This window comes from Bos javanicus, chromosome 12 (assembly GCF_032452875.1).
Source record: "Bos javanicus breed banteng chromosome 12, ARS-OSU_banteng_1.0, whole genome shotgun sequence".
NCBI classification, from domain to species: Eukaryota; Metazoa; Chordata; class Mammalia; order Artiodactyla; family Bovidae; genus Bos; species Bos javanicus.
The window spans coordinates 55,352,133-55,373,318 of NC_083879.1; the positions used below are offsets into that span (position 1 = coordinate 55,352,133).

Below are 21,186 nucleotides of genomic sequence, written 5' to 3' on the forward strand. Positions count from 1 at the left end.
CAGGAGTACTGGAGTGGGGTGCCATTCATAGCAAATTATAGATGTCCAAGTATTAATCGAACATCTCTACATTTCACTTAGAATTTAACACACAAGCATGGTGAATATAGTTTTATTTAATGAATAAAGGTAGTCCTATTGCATCTCCCTGAGCAAAAAACTCCATGGCTATTTAAATGGGCTACCCAGGTGGCTCAATGGTAAAGAATCCGCCTGCCACTGCAAGAGACACTGGAGATCCAGGTTTGATCCCTGGGCGAGGAATATCCCTTGGAGAAGGAAATAGCAACCTGCTCCAGTATTCTTGCCTGGGAAATCCCACAGACAGAGGAGCTTGGCAGGTTATAGTCCATGGGGTGGCAAAGAGTTGGACATGATTGAGTGAGCACATATACACAACTGTTGCAAAGCCCTGGAGACCAAACCCAGCACAGAGAACACATCAGTGCTTTACCGTCTTCTGTGTTTCATGGCACCTTGCTTGTGCCTTCGCTGTGAAAAGTCCTGTCTTGCGTTGGTCATTAACCCTTTCCTTTTATACTTCAACAACTAGCCCTGTGATGGGTAAGGCGTAGGCATTCAAAAATAAAAAGTGTTAAACTGAAATGCGTAATTATTGATATTTTCAGGCTCAAATTCCATTCCAGGGGTAGGGGTGTGTGGTCCCTGTATTAAGCTAAAATTTTATTTCTTCTCTGTGCATTAGGACTGCTTTGAGAAATAAACTCCTTTGAAGTATGTTGAAGCTTTATATGCTCATGTAGCCAAGCCAGAGGCCAAGGCAACAGGCTTCATTCTAATCTCCTTTAATAGTTCAAAAAACATTAGTTACCAACTAAGACTGGTTTTAAAAAATTCTTTAGGTTGATAAAAATGTACTTTTAAATAAAAATGTGAGATACTTCCCTTACGGTCCAGGAAATCTGCCTTCCAATGCAGAGCACTTGGGTTTGATACCTGGTTGGGAAACTAAGATCCCATATGCCTCTTGATATAGCCAAAAAGTAAAAAAAGAAAAACATGGAAACATTTGAATAGTCAAGTGTTAATCTTTTTTTCTTATTTGCTATGCATCTATATATTTTTATATTCTCTCTATATAGAATATAATGTATATTACATAACATGTATTATATTCTAGATATATTTCTCCCTTTGACTGTAAGTTAAACAAGTATCTTTAATTTTGACCAGAGGTATAGTAAGTAAAATGCACATTGTCTTTCATTATTCACATAGTTGTCTCTCATTTTATAAGGCAGATAGAGGAATGAATGATATCCAAATGAAACCCAAACTATAATCTGGCAGCTTTATCCTCCCATGAGCGGCCAAACCAGTGGTTAAGTAATCCAGATGTAAAGCTTCATTCTGACAATCAGTTCAGAGAAATCGGACAGGCCTTATTTTAAAATTCTGCTCTATTCTTCACTCAATGGAGACACAACCTTGGTATTTCAGAGAAATGAAGCAATTGGCCTAAAGTAGAAATGAACATCACTTGTGTCTTAATAAATACTAAAAACCAAAGAATGGATACTGATACACTATTCATGTAACTAGTTAACGCCTATTTGTATTTTCCGTTACTAAAATAGTGTGAACTATCGTTTGCAAGATGACTAACAATGTTTTTGATCTACACTGTTTAGCCCATTTTCAAAGCTGAGACTTTGGCACACACATCCTGGTCTTTCTGCACATTTAAGAGAGGAGGGTAAATGGCCAATTTGGGATGTTACTACAAGTGAAACTCAAAACCCATAAACCTTTGAAAGTTCTGACATGCATGTTCAAAAGCGTCAAACCCATCAACCGTCTATCCAGCATCTTGCCGCACTGGGCAAAGAGTGAACTCATTTATCTGACCTCATCACTATCTTACATAACCTGGAGGCGAGTAGTCCCTGAGACAAAGGTGTATTGGAGAAAGAATTTATGCACAAAGTTTGGTTGGGAGTACCTGCACTTGGTTTTGGCTTTCTTCTTTCACAGACAATGCCCAGAGCATGTTCTGACAAGGAGAGCCCTGGCAGGGACTTAAAATCTCAACACACATAAATGACTGTTTTCAGTAACAGCAATCAATTTGTCATCCTTAAATGAATTTCAATAGTTTCTAAGAAAATAAAAGGCAAGAAACCAGAATATATAGCGAAGATATCCCTAAATGCTAAGCAGTCAACTAATGCTGACTGTATCATTGTACTTTTAACCTATCACAATATCCAAATAATGACCACTGCCTTATCGACTGGTATTTATAAGAATTTTCATGAATTTGAGGTGATGATTCCTCCACCTTAGTGAGATGACCTGGAACACTGAACAACTCTTTTAACACACTGAAAAGTGAACATCAGCTTTTTCAACCTGTTTAGATAGTCATTTAATATTTCAGTTTTTATATTCTGAAAATGAATTCTCTATTGGTTTATAGACAAACTCAACATTTAATAGATTAGTTGGAAGCTTCTTGAGGAATCCAGTTTTCCTTATTTATCTTTAAATAATTTTTATCAGGACTTTATATATACTTATGCCAAGTTCTTGGAGAAGGTAATGGCAACCCAGTCCAGTACTGTTGCCTGGAAAATCCCATGGAGAGAGGAGCCTGGTAGGCTGCAGTCCATGGGGTCGCAAAGAGTCGGACACGACTGAGTAACTTCACTTTCACTTTTCACTTTCCTGCATTGGAGAAGGATATGGCAACCCACTTCAGTGTTCTTGCCTGGAGAATCCCACGGATGGGGGAGCCTCGTGGGCTCTGGGGTCGCACAGAGTCAGACACGACTGAAGCGACTTAGCAGCAGCAGCATGCCAAGTTCTCTTCTAGCTTCAGCTGGTTTATTACCATGTTCCACATTCAAACTAGTGAATTATGGTTTACAACTGACTTCACTCAAAAAACAAAAAAAGACAAATTAGCAATTTCTAATTCAGTAGGTCTCAAACTATACATAATCACTAGTAGAATGATTAAAAATGCAAATCCCTAAGCAACAGGATAAGAAACTGATTCAATAATCATGGAAAGAGGTCCTTAATCTACATTTTCAATAAACGCCCAATGGCATCTGATAAATTTATCTAGATTAGATTTTGAAAGCTGCTCATGTGTTAAAAAGAAAAAAAAGGAACTCTCAGAATTTCTATACCAAAATAGTTTTATCAGTGCATATGGCAGTATCTGTCTGATGAACAGTCAGAAACTGGTTAATCAAAATTTTTGTGCTTTATAAATTCTGAAAAACTATATAGTGAATAAGAAACTCTGCCCTATTTTTTCCCTAATATTCTAATTCTGAGACCATCAGGATTAGACCTTAAGAGTATTAGAATTGCAACATTCAGTATTCCAAAGTTGAGACCAAAGAGTAAATAATTTCCCAATTAATTTAAGCTTTGTGTTTTTTGAAAAGCATAGAGAGTACTAAAGGTGTCCTTTTACAGCAAAACATTATAGCAATGTCTTGGTTTAGGAGGCTATATAGTTCCTTGAAAGCCAATTTCAAAAAACAAAACAGAAGACAGCCTGTACTAAGACTTCTTAACTAAGACCTTAGAACAGGAAACGAGAGATTAAACAATAATGACAGGTAAATCATTTCCTAGACTTCCGGTGATTCTTGGCAGCAAAAGCTTGTGCTTTTGGAAAAAAAAATAATCAGCCATGAAGTGACTAATCAAGTGACTTATTACAAATAAGAAAACCCAGTATTTGTCAGGATGGGCTTGTAAGAGCTTGTTGTATGCTTGCTTCCAAAAGATAACTACAAACACTGGCTTTTTTTTTGCCATACTGCAGTGTAAAATTTTCCCAGTGTAAAATTTAACAATTTCCTGGATAATCTGATTAAACAACTAAGACAGGGACTCTCAAGTTGGCCTCTCAAACAGCTAAGTTGGGGCTGCTTGGGCCTGAATTATTAGGCCAATATAGGATGAAATTCCTTGATACCCAGTACCTGAATCAAAACAAGTTATATTTTCCATGTCTTTTTCTTGTATCATGGCGATAAGCCCAACAGTCTAAAACCAGAGACTAGGAAAAACACGGCCAGTTAAGTCAAGAAAACATTTTGCCTCAATTGTAAGCATTGATCTGTGTTTACTGCATGCCTGACACATAGAGACCAGTCAATAAATGTTGAACCAGATTCATTTCTCTGGTCTTAAATCAGCCTTGACATTCATTCTTAATAACTTTATATAAAAAAAAAAGTCTAATGGTTCATCTTTTAGGTAAGTCTCCTGAATGAATTCCTTAAGATTTTTTTTTAAACCTGCAAAACAAAGGCTAGTCTGCAAATCAGCAAAACAACAGGAGCCAAAATGAGCCCTCCTATGATTAATACCGTTAAGTGAGTCAAGTGCTCAATTATTTCTCCTGATTGCTAGAATTATCCCTGAAAATCACCAAATCTCCACTTTAAAGCAGCAAGCATAAGATAAGTGAAACTATATGTCACTGAAATACTATTTCTAAAATGGTTTTTCACTTCAAAAAAAAAAAACCAAAGAAAATGTAAAATAAGACAATACAGCTCAGTTTAATTTCAAACGTTAATATATTTTCTATTTTATATTGAACATATGCATCTGTAACCCCTCATTGGCAGCAACTATCACATCCTCATAAAAGGGGCAAAATCTGTAAGATGCCTCTTAAAATAAATATTCTTCTTTATAAAATAATAAAACTTCAAATAAATATTCTTTACACTAAACAATATGTTGAAAAAAATTAGAAAATAAAGGTTGAATTTTACTGTAACTGTACAATATACATGAAGTCCAAAGGGAAATCAGAGTCTTACAATAAAGGCTTTCTGTAAGGCAAAATACAATCTAAAAACATACTGATTGATTCACATTCTTCCGAATGTACAACATATTAGTATAATATTTTGTGAATGTGCCGTATAGTACGGCACAACTTGTTTTTCACAGTTGCAAATATTATTGTATATACAAAAATATAGCACATTATCTCTGGAGAAAACAACGGGGGTGGGGGAAGGGAGAGGGGCAGTCATCTGCTAATTTACAAATTTTGCAAGTACTATTCACAAACAAAAACTTCACCTAGAGTGTCTATTGCTTTAGCTTATGCAACATGTAGGTCACCAATGTCTGTATCCCATACTCTGAGCTCCACTAGCTGAGTTCTAACAAGCATATCAATTAAAATGGCACATGGATGAAAAAAGCATTTCACTGCAAACAGCACAGGATATCCCAACCCTCTATCAACAGTGCCAAGATTCTAGCTGTTTAGTTGGTTGCATATGTGTGTATTTAAAAAAAAAAAAAAAAGGAGGGGCAGAGGGAAATAATCCTTATGACTGCAATCTTCCTGATTCATGATGCTATGTTGGTTTTTCAAAGTTCCTGGGTGGGACAGTGGGAACTTTGCAGCAAACTGTGTTTGAATTTTTACAACGGCACCCAGGCCTGTTCACCCGGTCATAACACCCCTGGCACAATTTAAGGCAACCCTTGGCTGGCAGGTAACACCATAAGCAAGGCAGAAAGAGGGACATGACGCCCATGGCTGACCAACGTGTACAACAGTGAGACTGGCTACAAGAGCACGGGTTGTCCGCACAGTTGTCCTCGTCGTCGTTGGAACAGTGATAGAAGAGACCCTTCACACAGCACACGCAGGTCCCGTAGTCGATCACGTTCTGGGCCGAGCAAAGGCACTGCTTGTCGCAGATCCAGTCTGACGGCAGAGGCCTCGGGTAGGTGCACTCCTTGCACTTGCACTTGCCGCAGTCCTCACACTTGTAGGCGTGCAGCCCTACATCTTCCTTGCTCAGTGGCTTCAGCTCACCTGGCTTGAGCTCCGATTTGGGCTGCACTCGGATGATCCTGTCTGCCAGAGGCCCCGAGGAGAAGGAGGATCCTAGGAGCCTCTGTTCGGAGGAACTGCTGCTAGTACTTGTCCTCGTGCTGCTGCGAGAGCCCGAGCTGACTGTGCTGATGGACCGGGCTAGAGAGGCCCTGGCTGAAGGGTGGGCCGGCGGGTGCTGGGGCCGGGAGGGCTGGCGGGGCTCGGGCAGCCCGTGGAGTCTTTCATGTTTGTGCTGGGCCGTGGGGCGAGGAGCAGGCTTGAGCCCAGCTCTGGGGAGCACAGTGGGCCCCTCCGTGTACTCATTCGTGTTCCGGATGGCCCTGATCTGATCCAGAGACAGCACGTGTACCTGCTGGGGGAGGGCGTCCCTGGGGTCGGGCTCCCCACGCTGCCGGCCACTGTCACGGGGTGCCTGCAGCAATGGCTGTGACCCGCTGCCACTCTGAGCTCTGGCCTCCATCAGGTCTGGGAAGTGTAGTCACTCCAGCAGGCTGAGAACACATCTGAATTCCTGCGGAAACCAAGAGGAAGGAGACGGTTTACACTCCAGAATACTACCCACTCTCCACCCACCTGGCTTAACTCTTCACTCCCCACATCCTCTGGAGAAACAGACTTTGAAAATGGAGTGGCTGTGGAACATATTAGGACAGCTGTCTTATCCACGCCTGTACCCAAAAGTAAAAATTACAGCTAGGTATCCACTGTTCTTTAATCCTGTGAAGTGTAGTGACACCAAACTGATCTTTGCTTCAATCACATGAGTAAGGATTCCTTACTCGTATAAGCAAAAAATCTGCAAGGTTCAGGTTCCCTGTAAAAACTGCAGGAAAGTACTCTTGGAACATAACTCATACTGACATTTTCAAAAGCTGAATACCTTTTCAAATTGTGAAATAGGTTTCAACTTATCATGGTCATTTTTGCCTGGAACTTCAATAGATACAGCCTAGAAATTCTTGGTTCCTACTTTACATCTGCTTTTACATTAAACAGCTTGAACTATTCTGTGACTTTACAAAATCCCATAGGATGAAATGACATGCAAAAAAAGGGTAAATACTTCTCTTCCCCAGGAATATACAGTTTATACAACAATCATGCATTATCATTAACTATATAGTAGCACGAAGTTATAGAATTGAAAATACATCAATTTAAATCCTGTTAGGTGCCAGGAATACAATAGAGCAAACTTACACCTCTAGCAACAAAAGAGAGGAACTTATTTTCAACTTCCTAACAACTTGAGAATCACATATTTTACAACCTGAAAGCCTCGGAGAAAATCTTAAATTCTGCAGCTAAAAGACCCGTTTTCCCTGTTTTAGAAATGAATCACGTCAAAATCTTAACTGCTTTTGCCCATTTCCCAAAACCTAATAATTGAAAACATACACTGATTGGTGATAACAGGAAGTGATTTAAAAATTCAAGTGTCACATCGCAAATCTATCAATCCTGACAAGTAACCGCTTAAATTGCCATCCCTCTGTTAAATTTCAAAACGACCATCCTCTTTGTCAATCCAGTCTACAATGACCAAAAACACGCAAAAGTGGACCTTCATCCAGTCTGATTTTTTTAGAAAACAGACACAGGCAGGTGACACACGCCTTCCAATTCGGAAAAAGGCAGAGTTGGAAACCGGATCTCAGCTCCAACAGAAAGGCAGACAAGACAGCGCTGTTCTTAGTTTATCGGCTCTATCTGCGCTCCAACGCCTTCCCCAGCAGGTGGGACTCTGTCGGAGCCCCGAGGGACTTTTCTCCGGGAGGACAGACGCAGCCCAGCGGCCAAGCTGGCCCCCTGCGCACAATCCCGGGACGGACAGACAGGCGGGGGCGGGGGTGGGGGGGAAGGGGCGGGGGTGCCTAGCAAAGGAACATGCCCTGGAACGCTGGAGGAACCCCTCCCTACCTTTCCAGATAGAAATCTCTCCCACCCCGAAGAACTGGCTCCCAGGTCCAAGAGGGAGCCGCTTCACCCTCAGGCGGAGGTCACACAGCCCATCGCAGGACGTTCCGGCCAAGGCCCTCGAACGCAGGGCACTGGTTTCCAGCCCCGACTCCGCGAGGAAGAAAGTCCTGCCTGAGACACAGAGCCGGGTCATCTAACCCTGGCACACTCGGCGACGCCACCCTGCGCTGACCTGAGGGGCAATGCCTGCAATGTGCACGCGCCTGTATATTAAAAATATACATCTGTATGCAGATATGTATTCAAGTCTCAGAAAAATTGCTTTAAAAATTAAGAACATTTTCCAGCGCCTTACGCCGAGCATGCAAGACCCAGGTCCCTAAGCTGGACACTTGCCGCTATGCTTGCAGTGCAAAGTAGCATCTTTTGGGGGGTAAGGAGGTTTGCTAAAGTTATTTCCGCTGATCCCTCTTCCCCTTCGCAGCACCACCCCACCCCCGCCCCATGCTCCCTCGTCAACACCCCCCCTCCACCACCACCACTTTTAAACCCCCCATTAAGAACTGTGTGTGATCAGACTAAGGATGAGGGAGAAAGGACTTCAGCACAAGGGTGGGGCAATCCGACACAGAAACCGCATTGTAAAAACGCACAAGGTTCCGAATTAAAAAAACAGCAGCAACCACACAAAAAAAGTGGATCAGTCCATCAAAGTAAAGTAAAAAAAAACAAACCCAAACCTAGTCTCTTTTGCCACCTATTTTCAGGTAATGGAAAACGATCGCGACCGCTTGATGACTTTCTTCCTGTGCTGGGTCAGCCCAATCGTCCAAAAAAAAAAAAAAAAAAAAAAAGCGTGACCCAGGCCGACCGCGGCGAACGGAAAAAAGAGAAAGCTGCACTTCCGAACCGCGGAGACGCGGCGCCAGGCAGGGCGACGCTCCCACCCTCTGCGTGCTCGCCGCAGTCCACGCCGAGCTGAGGCGGGGGCGCCCTCCACTCGCCACCCTGTCCTCTTTTTTTCCACCCGCGAGGCAGCGACCCGCACTCCCTCGGTACCCCGGTGCCCCTGCCTCGGGACTGCCTCTCCCGGGACCTGCCTTCCCCGGAGAGAACAGGTTCGAAGTGCGGGCGCCTTCAGCGGCGCCCTGGAAAACACAAAGTGGTTCCCTGCCTCTCCCGCTCTCGGCGCCCAGTTCGCGGCCAGTGCGCCGCCGTGAGCCGGCCGCCACCCGGAGACCCCCAGCGCGGGTGCGCTGGGTCGTGGGGCCGGGGACACGGCACCCCGCGCGCGCTGCAACCGCCCCCCCCACCCTCGCGCCGCCGAGGAAGGCCGAGGCTGATCCGCGGGCAGTTCCTAGGCTCCCCACGGAAAACCTGCGGGGGAGAGAAAGGGAGGCCCGAGGAGAGCCGGACCCCACTGCCGGTCCGGCTGCACCTACTCCATGTTGCCCACAACGCGCCGGCCGCGGCGCCAGGAAGGGAAGAGCCGGCCAAACGCGCCTCACCGTGATCGCGGCTTTGCACCAACCCCTCTCCGTTGGATTCTCTTCTTTCCGAGATGTGCAAATAAATCCAGCCCTGATGCAAACTTTTTGCCTCTCCTTCCTTCCAAACTCTGCTTCAGTCTAACTTCTGAGCGATTGGCTGGACGAGAAAAGGAGAGGAAAAAAATCCGGAGCCAAGTCCTAGCCGAAGAACACTCTGGAGTTCGGGGCTGGAGGCGACCCCCCTTCTAGAAGCGCACGCGGAGTATTTCCTTTTTTTTTTCCCCCCCTTTTTTCTCAATGAACTGGAGGCCGAAGCGCCAACGGCGAGTCTCCTCTCCCAGCAGATGAGCGAATTGAGAAAAGAAAACGGCCTTCGCGAGGACCTAAAAGCCAGATGGCCAAGTCGTGCAGCCGCGGCCGCGTCCGAGCGGAGGCGGCGCGGGGGCGCGCGGGGCGGCGGGACGGGCCGAGCCGGGCCGGGCGGGCGCGGGGGCCTGGGCGCTGCGCGCTCCGCCGGCCCCTCTTCTCCGCTCGCGCTGCGGCGCGCAGCTCTCGGCGGTGCAGACTGGGCGTTGTGGAGGCGCGGCGGCGAGGCTGAGGCGGGGGCGGTGGGTGCGAAAGAGGAGGAGGAGGAGGAGAAGGAGGAGGGTCTGGGGCCCGGCCGCGGGGGGGGGGGGGGCTCGCCGTTGGCCTGCGCCCTCGCCTTTCCGGAGGAGGCAGGGAGCTCTGCGGCGGCCGCGGCAGCAGTAAATGGCGTCATGTGGATCCGAGGCGGAACAGAGCAGTTGTTGTCCCAGAGGATATATCGCATCCGGTCCCAGCTCATTGGCTCCGCGGGGCTACATTCACTCACACTCCAGCGCCCGCCAGCGCTCCGAGCCGCAGGAGGCATTCAAAAGGGCAACCGCGCCGCCCCGCGCGTACCCGGGCCGGTCCTGCCGCCCGGGCCGCCGTCACGCGCGGTGCCCGCGGGGCCGGGCTGGGCACGGCGGGGTCAGTTGATCTAGTTTCAAGGAAACACTGACCTTAAAGTTTTCCCCAGAGGCCAGGAGGACGAACCTTGAGCTCGGTGGATTTAGGGAACTTTCTCCCCGCCACTAGGAGAAGGGAATGAACGTTTTAGACTAATCCCGGCCAGGCTATGTTAGCACTAAAAACCAGTTGCGGGTTTTGAGACTTTCTTCGGAATCCATTGCAAGACAGGCTCTCCCCTTTTCTATTCCCCCTCGAGGGGGCGACGGGGAGAGAAGCAGGGGGAGGGGTAGGGGAGCGGGAAGTGAGGTGGGAGGGCTATTGGTTTATCCTTTGTCTACTGGATTAACCCGATTATACACCAGGCACCGGGACAAACCGCCTCCCCCACCTCCGAGCGGCGTACGAGAGGGGCGGAATGCAGATTTGGGTTTCAAGTACCTTCTGCTCTGGCCGGGATTTGCTTTTGATGGTGTCAATTGTAGCTTTTCGGTTTAATATTAGATGTTCTAACAGAGGGAGTGAGGTACAGATGGAAGATTTGTGAAGATCTTTCTTACCGTTTTGTTTCACGCAATTGCTGATGGAAATGCTACAGTCTAGGCCTTTAAAAATTTTAGTTAACTCAATCCTACACACGTACACGATAACTAAGGGCCACATCACGGGCTTCTGAAATGGGAGGGGGCTCGCTGTTCCACTGCAGATTTCCTCCTCAACTAGAAGAATCATCTTTCATTTCCGACTCTCCTTGTCACGTAGAACACTCCCCAATAAGATTCTGTTGTCCATTTTGAAGGTGATCTATTTTCCCACTTACAAAAAGAAATGTAAAGATAGGAAATGCATACATATGCACTGCTCTAACTGCCGATCGTTTACAAAGAAACGTGCAGGAACGTGGGAGCACCAATGGGAAATTAACACCCCCCCCAACACACTCTTAATATTGGATTCAGAATGATTTACAGAATGATTTTACTTTACAGGGAAGTACGGTCAGAACTCCCGAATAGCACCTGCGACCTCGCGGTCCTGGGGTTAGAGTTCTTGAAACTGCTAGGAAAACGTGGTGCTAGATTTCCCGGGTCTGGTTCCAGCCCACCTCGGTTCACAACCGCCCTGGCGCTCGCCGCCCTGTCCCGAGCCTTCGTCTGCGGATGTCCCGGGCGTGTTCCCGGCCACGCTTTCTCCCCTGCCTTCTCCATGTTTCTCTAGGGCTCCTCGCCCCGGGTTTGGAACCAGAGGTGGCAGGGGAAGTGGCCTGCGTTATTTCCGGACGCTGGCCTCCTGTCCCCCCCACCCCTCGGGTGCGGGTGGACCGGGCTAAGTCCGCCTGCTCCGCGGCGTCCCCGGGACAACGGGGCCTCCCCTAGCCCCGGCCGCTCCCCGGACGCCCGGGTCCTCAGGTCCTCCGAGCCTCCGAGCGGACGCAGGCGCCGCTGCGCTCGCGGCCCGTCGGGCCACCAGGGGGCGCCCACTCGCCCGGCGCGGGGCTGGGGTTGCTTTCTTCAACGCGACTCCACGAGAGCAGCCGGGGTTGCCTTCCAAAATGTACCTTGGTCCGGCCGGTTCACAAAGAATAAAAAGACGTTTTTCATGTAAGTGCAACAGCAGGTGCCTTTCCCTACCCTCTCAGCGGACACATTCCGTTTGAATGCGAATGAGGGGCCCAGGTGCCGAAGAACCCCAGCTTTTCCCGAGGGGGACGGAGTTGGCGGCCAAAGCCAGGGTGTGCGAGGCTGGCGGGAACTCGCTGCCTCAGTCTGGCCAACAAGTCTCGGGCCGAACAGGTGAAAGAAACCCGACGGCTGTTGCTTAGGGAATACTTGTGTCAGGCTGTGTTTCCAGCACTGCAGGAGCTCTGCGAAAACACGCTGTTGGGGCTCAAAGCATAAAGTGGAATTTAAGTTAGAAGCTTCTGGCTGTTTAGAACACCTTCTGTGTTTACAGAGCCAATAGGGAAGAATCTAGGAATTTATTTTTAATGAACTGGAAGGAATTCCGTGTAATCTAGTTCACCCAACATCCGGTTTGCAAGCTGGGAAAATATTTAACCTATACCTTAAGGGCAATGTAAAAATGAGAATCTGTTGGGTTCTTTCTAATTTACTCCTTACTATTTTTTTAAAATTATTATTCATTGTTGCTACTTTCCGCACGTGGTGTATAAAGCACTATCTTGTGCCTCCAAGATTACTTAGTTGTGATCCCCAAGAGGAAGTATGTTTGTGTGTGTGTGTGTGTGTGTGCGCGCGTGCATGCACGCCTAGTGAAGTGTTTGGTGTAGCTATTATAATGTGTCCTAAAATTGATTTCATGTTATGTGCCAAAATTATAATGGGTTAATTTGGGGAGATACTTTAGAGTTTTGAAAGAATGTTATGTAAAACTTCACAATGGAATCCATTTTCAAATGTGTTGTGGAGAGTTCGAGAGAGGTAACCCTAATATGTGAACAGGTGTTCCTGCTTGACTGATGTTGAAAAATGCCCAATCTTTGGAAACACCTGCTACCCCAACACTTACCTCTAGTTCTCTGGAGGCACAAAGTAACAGGTGCTCTTAATCGCAGTCATTGACCAGTGGGATCTTATTTCTGCCTTTTAATTTTGTGTTCATTTCTTTGGACTTCCTTTTTTTAACTATCACTTGCTGACTCAATCGCTTCTGTAGTGTCCAACTCTTTTCAACCGTATGGACTGTAGCCTGACAGGCTCCTCTGTCCATGGGGTTCTCCAGACAAGAATACTGGAGTGGGTTGCCATTTCCTTCTCCAGGGGATCTTCTTGACACAGGAATCAAACCTGTCTCCTGCATCTCCTGCATTGCAGGTGGATTCTTTACCCCTGAGCCACCTGGAAAGTCCTTTATTAACTCTAAGTACCTTCAGTTTGTTTTTTTTCAAATGAGTCAGTGTATAAACAGGTGTGAATTTTGCCTCCCCCAGTCTTCCATAGACAGTGTGCTGCTGCTGCTGCTGCTGCGTCGCTTCAGTCGTGTCCAACTCTGTGAGACCCCATAGACAGCAACCCACCAGGCTCCCCTGTCCCTGGGATTCTCCAGGCAAGAACACTGGAGTGGGTTGCCATTTCCTTCTCCAATGCATGAAGGTGAAAAGTGAAAGTGAAGTCGCTCAGTGGTGTCCAATTCTTAGCAACCCCATGGACTGCAGCCCACCAGGCTCCTCCCTCCATGGGATTTTCCAGGCAAGAGTACTGGAGTGGGGTGCCATCGCCTTCTCAGATCGACAGTGTAGGCTGCTTATTTACCAATAGGTCTGTTGTACAAGTTAAGTCAGATATTTCCAAGGTTGCACTCACTCATCTAAGTTTCTGGTTTATATCCTAGTAACAGGAGAATGTAGTTTTAAACAACTCTAGTTCCAGTTTTTTTTTATGAGATTGACTGAACCACTTGGCTTTACTGGTTTAGATCCAGTTTTGATAACCAACCATATCTTGCAGTGATATGCTGTGTTTTTTGAGACAAAGAAGAACATTGATTGTTTTATTTAGTTTTTAGTTTTATAACCAAGGTGAATTATCTATCTATTCCTATTTAAAGATGGCCCACTATACACAACAGTGTATACTGCTTCCAAGAGTAAAAATTGAGTATCTCAATTGCCTTAATAAAATTATGCATGGACTCTTTTGGGAGGGACCTTCCTAAGTTAAAGGCTTTGCAGTAATGACCTTTTGATTTGACAGCCAGGACTGTAGTCATTTTACTTTTTGAATTGCTTTGAATCTTCAAATTCTGTATCTGTTACTTCTTGGAGAGAATTGGGAGTTGCTACAATAGAATTCAAAATAGAACACTCAGTTCTTATCTACATCCCTAGGAAGACTGGGAAGAGTTTATCTCTGTATCTGACCTTCTTTGGTGATGTCCTTTTATCCTTAGCTAGACTGGGGGAAAGATCTGGAGTCATCCTTGGGTAAGAGAAGTGATGGGTTCATCTTGAACTGGAGGCTCTGGTTGGTCTGGTTTTTTTCAGAAATCTTACAGTCAACCTGAATCTATCTACTTGGCAATTTCTACAGGTTAATCAGTCTTCCTGCCAGTTCTAGGAACTGTATTACTACAATTTATGAAAAGTCAGTTATGGACTGAATTTCTGTAACAAGGCAAAATTTCTCTACTGGTCAACATGATTTTTCTCATTATATTACCATTATATTTATCCCTTGACCTAACAGTCAGGCTTCTTCCCTTGTAAGACTGATGTCTGGAGAGAAAGTCTAATTGGTGAGACCATCGTATTGTTGCTTTGCCTTTCCCCAGATAGTCCCAGGTTTATATGTTTTATACTGTTTTTAACATTTGGTCCCTTTATTTTGGGGTTTCCCTGGTAGCTCAGCAGTAAAGAATCTGCCTGCAGTGCAGGAGCTGCAGGAGACATGGGTTCAATCCCTGGGTCGGGAAGATACCCTGGAGGAGGGCATGGCAACCCACTGGAGAATCCCCATTGACAGAGGAGCATGGGGGCTACAGTCCATGGGGTCACAAAGAGTTGAATGCGACTGAAGTGACTTAGCACACATGCATGCCCTTTATTTTGGAATCTTTTTAACCTAGATGCTAAAGTAAAAACCACAAATTGAAATGAGTATTTGGATATTACTAAGATTTTAGCCTCTGAAAATAGGAGTTTTGGGCTTTATACTTTCCATTATGTGGACCTGTGATCAAAAGGGCATAGGAAGTTCAGCTTGTTCTCTGAGGAAGATGTCAAACACATTGCATGATGGTCCTTCTTATAATTCAGATGCCATCACATCCAGGCTGCCAGCCAGCCCTGAATTAATCTCAGTTAATAGGTCAGGTCGAAAAATGTTCAATTTGGTAAATGGAAGATGGGTGCATGCTGACTCAATTTCTTCTTCCTGTCCTGATCCTTTGGACAGGAAGTATTATGAAGTTACAGTGAATTGTGGATCATTTGAGGATATTGTGGGGTTGTATAAAACAGCATTTCTATACAAACTGTGTGTTGGGTGTGACTATTCAAAAGGCTAATCTGCCCCAAGGATCTGAGGGAATATATATTGGGACTGCCTTGGACTTAGTGGGCTGGAACTGAAAATAGATTCTTTACCATATTATTCTTTCAAAAAACCAAAAACACTCACTTTGAAATTCCTAAACGTTCACACTCAGTAAGTGCTTTCCAATGAATGAATGAAATTAAGTAAATTTTTTTATTAACCTGAATTTTCTTAAATACAGAGTTTTGAGATTTTTTTTAATGACTAAACTTGAGTCATTCTGTTAACCTAGAAATTACTATTGTGTTTTGTGTAATTATTAGCAAGTGACTGAAATAAGTCTTTTAAGGCCATGATTTTTAACCCCTGGAATAGTAAATATTGTAAAGTTTAAAAATAAATCTTTATGGAAATTTTATGTGCTTGAAAGAAAATCTGTAGGGAACATCTATTCTCTAACTGTATAATAAAGAAATTAACAAAAAGACTGATCATGGGGGACCTAGACTATAGCTAAAAGAAAACTCATGAGCCTTTTCCTTCAAAAATGCATTTGGCAAAAGTCTAAATATATTAATGCTGCTGCTAAGTCGAGTCAGTCGTGTCCAACTCTGTGCGACCCCATAGACGGCCTCCTACCAGGCTCGTCTGTCCCTGGGATTCTCCAGGCAAGAACACTGGAGTGGGTTGCCATTTCCTTCTCCAATGCATGAAAGTGAAAAGTGAAAGTGAAGTAGCTCAGTCGTGTCCTGCTCAGTCATGTCCCACTCTTAGTGACCTCATGGACTGCAATCTACCAGGCTCCTCCGTCCATGGGATTTTCCAGGCAAGAGTACTGGAGCGGGGTGCTATTGCCTTTTCTGAAATATATTAATAATTAAAATTAAATAGCATGTAGCTTCAAATTTAGAAGTTAGCACTTTGCTAACTTTCAAGAATGCATTTTTAAAATAGCTTCCAGAAAGCCCCCAAATAGTGGACTATTTTTGCCTTTCAGGTTCTTTGTGAAAATTCCAACCATTTGGGGCAAATCTCATCAGGATGCCTTGATGCTCAAACTTGGCTTTTCATTTTTCCTGGGATAAAGATCCAAGTCCTTAACCCAACTTCCTGGTCCTACAGTCTGTCCACTTTTCCTTCCCAACCTTTGTCACACCCACCGCACCCCCTGCTTTCTGCTGCTATGACTATTACTTTTGTATATGCAATTTCCCCTTTCACTTTCTGGCCTTTTGCTGTGTTAACTCCGCCTTATCTTTCAAATCTCTCTTGTCTTCTTTTTAGAAAACCTTTTTTCTGACCTTTTGAGTCAGTCAGATCTCCTTGTTCTTCTGACCGTCTCTGCTGCAAACATTCATGTAACAATTGAGTGATCATTTATTAACTGTCTCCTTTGCTGTATTTTAAGCTCCATGAGGAATCCAAGTGGGTGCTGCCTGCCATTTAATCCCCAGCACTGAAGGACCTGGCACATATAAGTATCTCAAATATTTTTAAGTAAGATGAATGAATGAGTGAGTCAGGTAATTAACCTTAGTTCCCACCTGTAAAAGACTTGCTGTTGGGATTGGATGATATAAAGTACCTACAAAAGCTAGTGTATGGGAAGTTCTCAATAAGTAGCAGTGATAATTTCAGTTCACTTGGGCTTGGTAGTTTATTTGGTAAAAATAATTGTTTTGCCTCAATATTTTCAAAAAGTTTAAAAAATTATATAAGTGCTCAGTTGCTTAGTTATGTCTGACTCTTTGCAACCCCATGGACTGTAGCCTGCCAGGCTCCTCTGTCCATAAAATTTTCCGAGGCAAGAATATTGGAGTTTGTTGCTATGCCCTTCTCGAGGGGATCTTCCTGACCCAGGGATCAAACATGTGTCTCTTTGTGTCTCCTGCATTGACAGGTGGATTCTTTACCACATGCGCCTCCTGGGAAGCCCCCAATTTGATTTATGTATTTTACTTATTTGTGTTTATGTAGGAATAAAAATGGGAGAAGGAAATGGCAACCCATTCTAGTGTTCTTGCCTGGAGAATCCCAGGGACTGTGGAGCCTGGTAGGGCTGCCATCTATGGGGTTGCACAGAGTAGAACACAACTGATGCGACTTAGCAGCAGGAATAAAAAAGAGATTTAAAGCATGTTTCAGTGACTGTTATTAGCTATATTCAGCTGTTAATGGTATTTCTACAGAAACATTTGATTTTTGTTTTTATGAATTATGAGTAAAAGTGACCCCTTGGAATTCTCTAGGCCAGAATACTGGAGTGGGTAGCCTTTCCCTTCTCCAGGGGATCTTCCCAACCCAGGGATTGAACCCAGGTCTCCTGCCTTGCAGGCAGATTCTTTACCAGCTGAGCCACAAGGGAAGCCCCTTCTCAAAAAACTAGAGCACTTGAGAGAAGGTGGGACCTATTTAGCTGATGTGGTTGTTTCTGGCTGGAAGTTCTCTTGATTTAATTACTTGTTCAGAAAATATAGATGCTTGAGAAATGTGAATTCCTTCTTGTGTGAGAGTGATATTTAGGCTCTTACCAACAGTGAATTTTTAAGTGTATATCTTGGGGATGGAGCCTTGTGTCTGCAATGGTGCTGGAAGTTCCATCCTCTGTTAGGAAGAAGACGCACATTCGGTTACAGTCAATGTGTGACAGAGGTGTTTGTTGTTCTTCAGAAGGCAATGATGTTTCATGGTTTTCAATTCTTTGGGTCATGATGATCCTGTGAAGGTGAAAGTACAACAACTCAGAATAATATTTAGAGTCTTGAACTACAAGTCCTATTCTCTAGCATTTTGGGGAAACATTTGTCAACTACCCTTTCTTATTCAATAACATGGAGTGGCCTTCTGGGGGCAGGGTTCCTGTCTTCATGGCCTGGGAGTTGCTGGCTTGATCACTTTGCTCAGTGGGTTTGAGATGAGAACTTGCCAGTGTCTAGGTCCAAGGAGCTGACAGTCTAAGTGGGAGATGAGGCAAATAGCCATGAAAACACAGGAAAGCCATTTAAGGGCATCTACTAAGTCAACTGGGCTTCCCAGGTGGCGTTAATGGTAGGGAACCTGCCTGCCAAGGCAGGAGACGGAAGAGATGCAGTTTGTTGATGCTTGAGGGTTTGTTGGTTCAGCAGGGCTAAGAAGAAGGCTTCCAAAGGGGACACCTCTGAGCAGGGCAGTGGCCCAGGTGTTAGCTCCCTCTGAGCCTCTGTGTCTGTTATTCTCTCATTTTGGCAGTACATATTGAGTGGTTTATTAAAAAGCTAAGACTCTCTGAATGTATGTGGGTGGGTGTGGGTGAAAAAGACCCTTAATGTCTCCAGTACTCTAACTTTAGAATGGAGTTCAGATAAGACAGTTTTAGACAGAAGCTGAAATATTTAAATTTCCCAAAAATATTCTGTTAATATATACAAGTCATCCTAGGAACATTTCAACCTCAGGCAGGGCCAGGGTTTGTGGCAACAGACTAATGATTATCTTCCCATTATTTGTCACCCTTTTCTCATGAACTTTGTACAACTATTAAAATAAGTTTCTTTTTAAAAAATTTATTGTTTTATTGAAGGATAATTGCTTTACAGAATTTTGTTGTTTTCTATCCAACCTCAACATGAATGAGCCATAGGTATACATATATCCCCTCCCTTTTGAACCTCCCTCCCATCTCCCTCCCCATCCCACCCCTCTAGGTTGGTGCAGAGCACCTGTTTGAGTTTCCTGAGCGATATAGCAAATTCCTGTTGGCTATCTATTTTACCTTTTTTTTTTTTCTTTTAAAAAAATACTTTAAAAATTTTTATATTTTGGCTGTACTGTGTGGCATGTGGGATTTTAGCTATCCAATCAGGGATTGAATTTGGACTCTGCATTGGAAGGCAAAGTCTTAAACACTGAACCACCACAGAAATCCAAAATAAGTTGCTTTTATGCCTTACTTAAAAAAAAAATATTTTTAATTGGCGGATGATTGCTTTACAATGCTGTGTTGGTTTCTGCCATACAACAATGTGAATCAGCCATAAGAATATATGTGTCACCTCCCCTCCACCTATGCCTTACTTCTTTTTTGTACTTTTGACTACTTCTTAAGTTATTGGTGGGTTGAAACTTCTGAAATCTAAAATAATACCCAATGTCCTAGGCTCCAGGTGCCTCAGAGGCAAAGGGCACCATCCATGTGGCAGTCATTAGCACTGCAGCTCAGCAGGTGTTATAAATCAATATCAGGATTGGGAGGGGTTTAGCATGCTTGCAGTAAAACGGGAGAGATTTTACCAAAAACCTCTGTTATCTTTTGATGATCACTTTTTATCAATTTATATTGAATACATTATGTTCCAGAATTATCCAAAGATAACTGACCTTGCTCTACTTTTTTCTGTATCACTGTCTCCCAAATGACAAATGGGTTCATTTTATTTTTTTCTGAATTACATATTCACTGTAAGAAGAAAATAAAAATCAAGCAATTCAGAAAACTATGAAGAAGTAGAAGTCCCACTCATGGAAAATATTTGATGAATATTTATTTTAAGATACTTTATTGCTAGTCATTCGATTTTCTCTTTTTGAGGGCTTGGAGTTCAGTTGTTTTGCTTGAATAAATAGTGCTGTGGTAAGCATTCTTGTTCCTATATATTCATGCATTTATCTTACCCTGCTAGGATAGATTCATAGAAGTAGAATTTTAGTCCAATTTATGTATATTAATTTTTCTGATACTATTGCTAACAGCTCCCCAAAAGATTTCTCCAGTTTTCATTTCTTTAAATAATAATAATTATTTATTTATATATTTTTAAATGATTTTTGGCTGTGTGGGGTCTTTGTTGTTGCATGCACAAGTTTTCTCTCATTGCAGGGGCAGGAGGGTTCCTCTCTAGTTGAGTTGCACTGGCTTCTCATTGCAGTGGTTTGTCTGGTTGCAGAGCACAGGACTCTAGAGTGCATGGCTTTTTGTAGTTGCAGCCCTTGGGCTCAGTTGTTATGTGGCATGTGGGATCTTTCCGAACCAGGGATCAAACTAGTGTCCCCTGCATTGCAAGGCAGATTCTTAACACTGTACCAAGTGGTAAGGGAAACCCCGGTTTAAATTTCTAATTCTAGTTAAGAAAGACTGTTTCGCCAGAGATCTTACCAATAGTAAGTTTTGCCACAATTTTTAACCTGTGCTTATCTAATAGGTAAATTTTGATATCTCAGTGTTTCATTTTGTATTTCTTTGTTTAGTTCTGAATTTAAACCTACATTTTAATATTTCTTGGATAGTAGCATTTTTTCTCTGTGATTTCAATTTCACATCCTTTGTTCATGTTTTAATTGGAGTGTTGTTCCTTTGTTTATTTTTGGTTTCCTCATTTTAAAATGCAGTTATTTCCCCCATTTTCCATTTGTCTTTCAAACTTTGGTGGTGGTGGTGGTGTTTTGTTTTTGCCATATACAGACATTTTCAATTTGTTCATGAGCTCATTCCTATTTTCATTTATGGTTTCCGGCTGTGTTCAGTTGCTTAAGACAGCTTCTTGACTTTCATAGTAGTAAATTATAAATTAACATTAAAGCTCAAAATCATTGGGGATAATGTGGTACAAATAGTTAAGCCATGTATCTTACTGGCATGCTCATTAGGCTAAATTTGAAGGAAGAATAATAATAATATTTGGATGGGGAGAGGTAAGGATGGAAGATGGTTCTGTGTAAAAATTTGATTCAAAGCATGAAATTTCTGGCTTCGAATTAAGTTGGGGTTGCCAGATTAAGAATCCACCTGCCAATGCAAGACCCAAGAGATGTGGGTTCAATCTCTGGGCCAGGAAGATCCACTGAAGGAGGAAATGGCAACCTGCTCCAATATTGCCTGGGAAGGCTCTGCCAGGCTCCTATCCATGGGGTCAAAATGAGTAGGACACGAAATGAGCACACTAAGGAAGGCCAGATTAACAAATAAAAGCATAGA

The 21,186-nt window shown here is 43.9% G+C and overlaps 3 protein-coding genes across 9 annotated transcripts in view; 2 read left to right on the forward strand and 1 right to left on the reverse strand.

Annotated features, from left to right (window-relative positions):
• Positions 1-4,552: 4,552 nt before the first annotated feature.
• Positions 4,553-9,378, reverse strand: SPRY2 (sprouty RTK signaling antagonist 2). The gene is made up of 2 exons (XM_061435190.1): positions 9,289-9,378; positions 4,553-6,371 (listed from the first exon to the last, which is right to left on the reverse strand). Exon 2 carries the CDS (start codon positions 6,318-6,320, stop codon positions 5,373-5,375), a length of 948 nt encoding a protein of 315 aa, XP_061291174.1. The 5' UTR covers positions 6,321-6,371; positions 9,289-9,378; the 3' UTR covers positions 4,553-5,372.
• LOC133258031 (basic salivary proline-rich protein 4-like) lies at positions 8,181-9,293 on the forward strand. The gene is made up of 3 exons (XM_061434371.1): positions 8,181-8,421; positions 8,548-8,709; positions 8,815-9,293. The coding sequence occupies exons 1-3, from the start codon at positions 8,181-8,183 to the stop codon at positions 9,291-9,293; spliced, it is 882 nt and encodes a 293-aa protein (XP_061290355.1).
• Positions 9,379-9,614: 236 nt separating the features above from the next.
• The window catches only part of LOC133258510 (spidroin-1-like), a 186,666-nt gene continuing 175,094 nt past the window's right edge, over positions 9,615-21,186 (forward strand). For 6 of the 7 annotated variants that reach the window (XR_009740061.1, XR_009740062.1, XR_009740059.1 and 3 more), the window contains exon 1: positions 10,280-11,843. Coding sequence is in view for 1 of the 7 variants with exons in the window: in XM_061435191.1 (XP_061291175.1) it covers positions 9,615-10,277 (663 nt within the window). In the remaining 6 variants the exon portion in view is untranslated. Of the gene's footprint in view, positions 11,844-21,186 lie in introns of all 7 variants that reach the window. The other variant, XM_061435191.1, reaches the window with a different exon arrangement.